General features: G+C 45.6%; 1 protein-coding gene across 4 annotated transcripts; it reads left to right on the plus strand.

The window, feature by feature from the left end:
• The first annotated feature begins 599 nt into the window (after window positions 1-599).
• Window positions 600-2,940, plus strand: LOC143375862 (uncharacterized). Of its 4 annotated transcripts, none has more exons than XM_076825426.1 (3): window positions 600-922; window positions 1,215-1,486; window positions 2,659-2,940. In XM_076825426.1, exons 1-3 carry the CDS (start codon window positions 709-711, stop codon window positions 2,851-2,853), a joined length of 681 nt encoding a protein of 226 aa, XP_076681541.1. In that variant the 5' UTR covers window positions 600-708; the 3' UTR covers window positions 2,854-2,940. The 4 variants fall into 4 exon arrangements, with proteins under 4 accessions (XP_076681541.1, XP_076681542.1, XP_076681540.1 ...); XM_076825427.1 differs by having other exon boundaries at window positions 603-916; window positions 1,206-1,486; window positions 2,637-2,940; XM_076825425.1 differs by having other exon boundaries at window positions 603-916; window positions 1,206-1,486.
• The last annotated feature ends 1,191 nt before the right edge of the window (window positions 2,941-4,131 follow it).

Genomic DNA, 4,131 nt, shown 5'->3' on the forward strand with positions numbered 1-4,131 from the left:
AACGTTTTGGAAGTACTACTTGGTAGTGCTAATAGTAGAAAGTAGGCAGAAGGGATCAGTGCTTGCCTAAAGGCGGCTCATAAGGCCTATTGATAGGTTGCCCACGACCTAAAAAAGGGTTTGTTACCCAGATGAGGATCCCCACAACCAGTGGAACGTCGTCACTAAGTCAGACCTAACCGTAGCTCCTCACGAACACGCAAGATTCTTTTTGGAAACACACATAACTGAGATATAGTAGTACTAGTAGGGACAAATAGGAGGGTTGAGATAGAGATTAGTGCTTCAACCAAAGCAGCTAACAGGGCCCTTCGATAACGGCACGTTGCCCATCGCCATTTTACCCCGTTCTTCATGCGGTACACCCTCTTTGGGGTACGAGACGTACAAGATGAGCACCCCTGCTCCCGGTATAACGTCATCACTAACCCAGACCGATCTCAGACCTAACCCAAATGGAACCCGCAACGTTCTTTCCGGAATTCTCGCGACGACGATAAGGTGCGATACGAAACACGCACGGAACGCCGCGTATGCGTAAACAATGCCGATTGCACAAACGAGCTCGCGACACGTTCAGGCGGATAACAGCGGGATTAAAAGTGCGAAGGACCCGGTCACATCGTGAGTAGCACAAGGACCAGCGGTACGACAATCTCGTAGCGTTGGTGTAAACAGCAGCCGACCAATTTAGTCAAGCAGCGCATCATGCACCGAGTGCAACAAACGATCCGCGTCGCGCTGTACGCGGCCGCGCTCGCCGCGTTTGTGGACGTCTCCCTCGGGGACCCGCGGTTACCCTTGACATGCAAGAACATCGCCAGGGATGTTATAATGAACAGCTGCAAGGGGTCCAGGATCAAACGCGCCCCGGTAGCCCTGGACCAGGTGAAGCTGGATGAAGAGATGAAGATGGGTGAGTGTAGCTCCTCTACTTCGGGTTCCACGAGCCCGCCTCGAGCGCCATTTTGTCGTGCCTCGCTCGCCGCGGAGCGCACCGTTCGCACCTCTGTAGCGCGATAGCCGCGAGAACATACGAAGGAAGATTACATAGATTTACGATGGAGGACTATGGGAAATGGAGGGTTCTTAAGGTTACGTTGATTCGTCATAATAGAGTTACAAGACAGGGATGGGTAGTTTTTCTGTGATCCGCAAGAGATCTCTAGATGGAGGTTGGTGAATAGAGGTGACTTGCCTTTTAGATTCGTCAGCGGACCACAAGGAACACGTTGCGCCACAGAAACGGCAATGGGGCTTCCAGAATGCACCTTTTGGAGAATACAACAGTGAAACGCTGTCTAGCTATCACGATACGGAGTTGCAGCTTCCGGGAGTGGAATTCAGTGATGATAGGGGAACCGAGTTCAGCGAGAATCAATTTTTGTCTGGTGGACCTGGAGATTACTTTGCAGGAACCTTCGGTTTAGGCGATGTATACTTTCGTGCAGCCGGTGAAGGTTCCAAACCAGTAGCAAGATCTGCTGTAAGTAACGCTTCGAGCCAGTTGTTTCGACGGTGTAAATACCTTAGTGGCGTTTACTGTTGGCATTTTGATGGCCAGCTAATTCCCAACTTGGGGATACTGTGAGCCAACCAGAAATGCTACTACGGTAATAGACAGGTGTTTCGATTCTTCTGGAGAATGTGCGATTATTTCATCCTTGTGGTTCTGCCGGCAGGTATATTGCGTCGATGTAGGAAATCCATTTACATATATATATATATATGTGTCAAGAAATCCTTGTTTGTATTTTCCTTTCATACATTTTATATTATTTAATTACTGTGTATCTATATATATACAAGGATTTCTTAACTATTTACAAATTTGGTTAATTCTTTTACAGTGTTTAATTTTATCAGTGAACGATTTTCAGAGTTTACATATTGCCTCATACGCACTGTTATGTAATAAAACAAACATTTACTGATTACATCTGCTTTATGTCGTTCACACGGGGACTTTAACTTACAATATAAAATTAATTTTTTTATTATATTGTCTAGACTCTAGAATCTAGAATCATTCAAATGCGACAGCTTCTAGAAAATATTTTTCAGCATCTCTGACTGATAAGTATATTAATATATTTGGATGAATTGTTCACATCTACTAATTCAGCTTCGGTTCCAGCATTCGTACTATATTCATTTCCGAAAAATCTTGACACACGTATGCGCATAGAACTAAAATCTCTACTATCGCATAAACGCACACGTGCATGGCTTTCTTACCGCGGGCGCCTCTAGCGTCGGTCAGAGGAACCACACAGCGATCGTCACGAAGGGCGGTATTACAAGTCGTTGCTTAAGACTAAGATCGTTTTAAGCATGCGGCATCCTCTACTAGTCTAGTAAATTAGTAAATGATGCCGGATGCTTAAGACGATCTTAGTCTTAAGCAACGACTGATAATACCGCCCGAAGAACCGCTTGGGTAAAGGTGCGAAGTCGGAACACCTGTCTATTACACCGTGATTGGTTTAATCCACTGAGAGCTCTGCAGCAGGATAATTCTATTGCAGAAGTTTTTCGCAATCGATTTGCCTCGAAGCTCCGTAGGCTGCAAGCAGGCTACTGTTTAGTGGACGGATATATCATTACGGAATTAAGTGTTCTTGACTACGGGTTAGGTGATGATGGATTCTACTTCAGGATTCACGCGACCTCCTCGGCTACCACTTGAGCCCAGAGGAACTGGAGGAGCTGTACCAGGAGATCGGCGAGAGGATGCCTCGAAACTCGAAAGATTTGAATAAAAAGATCTTCCTCAACGTCGCTGCGAAATGTTGCCCGAACGTGAAACTGTGCTATGACAATCCAAGCCTGATACCCTGCATAATGTATTAAAGGCGCCACTGCCGGCGCCGCGAATCGATGTGTAGTGGATCCTGTCAAAACCAAGTTGTACTTAAAATATACACGAACTTCTTTGTATGTCCATTGTATTTAGTTCGTTAAGCGTGTCCAGAGGATCTTTGAGGGCGAAAAACAGAAACTTATCATTAGAACATTTCAGACTTCAATGCGGTCTCACCTATTCCAAACTATTATTTATCTGCACGGACTTGCTCGAATCACCCAAGTAAACAATCCCTCGCGATTCTGAAAAACCGCGAAGGAAGCTCATCGACAGTGATCCTCGGCGGACACGTGAGAGAGTGATCGGAACCAGGCGAGCTTCCCGCTTCCGTCACGGAGGAGTCCGTACACCCCATTGGAGCCTTGAGTTGTCCATTAATCCGACGGCATTATCTTAAGCTGAAAGTGCAGTTGCACGAAGAATCGCGAGACACGATGCCCCGTAGTGGGTTTGCTACTATCATCCAATTTACAAGCGAACCGTGTGCAGCGGTTAATGGCTGTCAGTGTAATGGGCTAGTTGCAGATAGTGATGGGATCGAAACGTGCCGCTAAGGATCCAATCAAACCTTTACTCCAGCCCAGCGGAAAGCCGCCGTTCTTCTTCTCCCTATTAATACAGTGGCCCTCTGAAAATTCACGGGAGTCCGCGAACACCCGTAAAATTTATTTTTGTGCTAAACAGTTTCACGAACACTCGAGACGCTGGTCATAAACGAAGGCGTACACGTGCAGAATTCTGGGAACTTTATTTCTGGGGGCGACATAACTGCTGGCGCAAAATTTTTCACCTTAATTCTGGCATTCTGAATTTTGCAAAACTGACAGTTGCGCTGCGTATGGAGGCAGACAGAGTTTCTTAAATTCATTTTTAAGAGTTTGATTAGGAAGAAACGTTATTGAATTAGATTTGTGATTGAAGTCTGGCCACCTCCCCTTTGTATGCACGATATTTAAAATGGGGTCAGGTTTTATAGGGCACACGGTGCCCACTAAACTGATTATACAATTCTTTCCAAGCATGGGTGGAGGATTGGTTTCTTTTATTTGTTACATGCATTATGTTAGCGAATGAATTCTTAACAATGCGCATACTTGGATGTTTATAGAAGGTATTGTATGTGTGCTCGTTGAATTTGATTCGTACCAGTGCCACGGAATTCCAGAGTCTTCCAGAAGCTCCTGGTCTGCGCTAGGCAACACCTTTCCTACTGTCGCTGAGCAATGAGCAATGGGGTATTAATTAAATGCAATTTGCCAATTACG

The sequence above is a fragment of the Andrena cerasifolii genome, chromosome 13, assembly GCF_050908995.1.
Source record: "Andrena cerasifolii isolate SP2316 chromosome 13, iyAndCera1_principal, whole genome shotgun sequence".
Taxonomy (NCBI): Eukaryota; Metazoa; Arthropoda; class Insecta; order Hymenoptera; family Andrenidae; genus Andrena; species Andrena cerasifolii.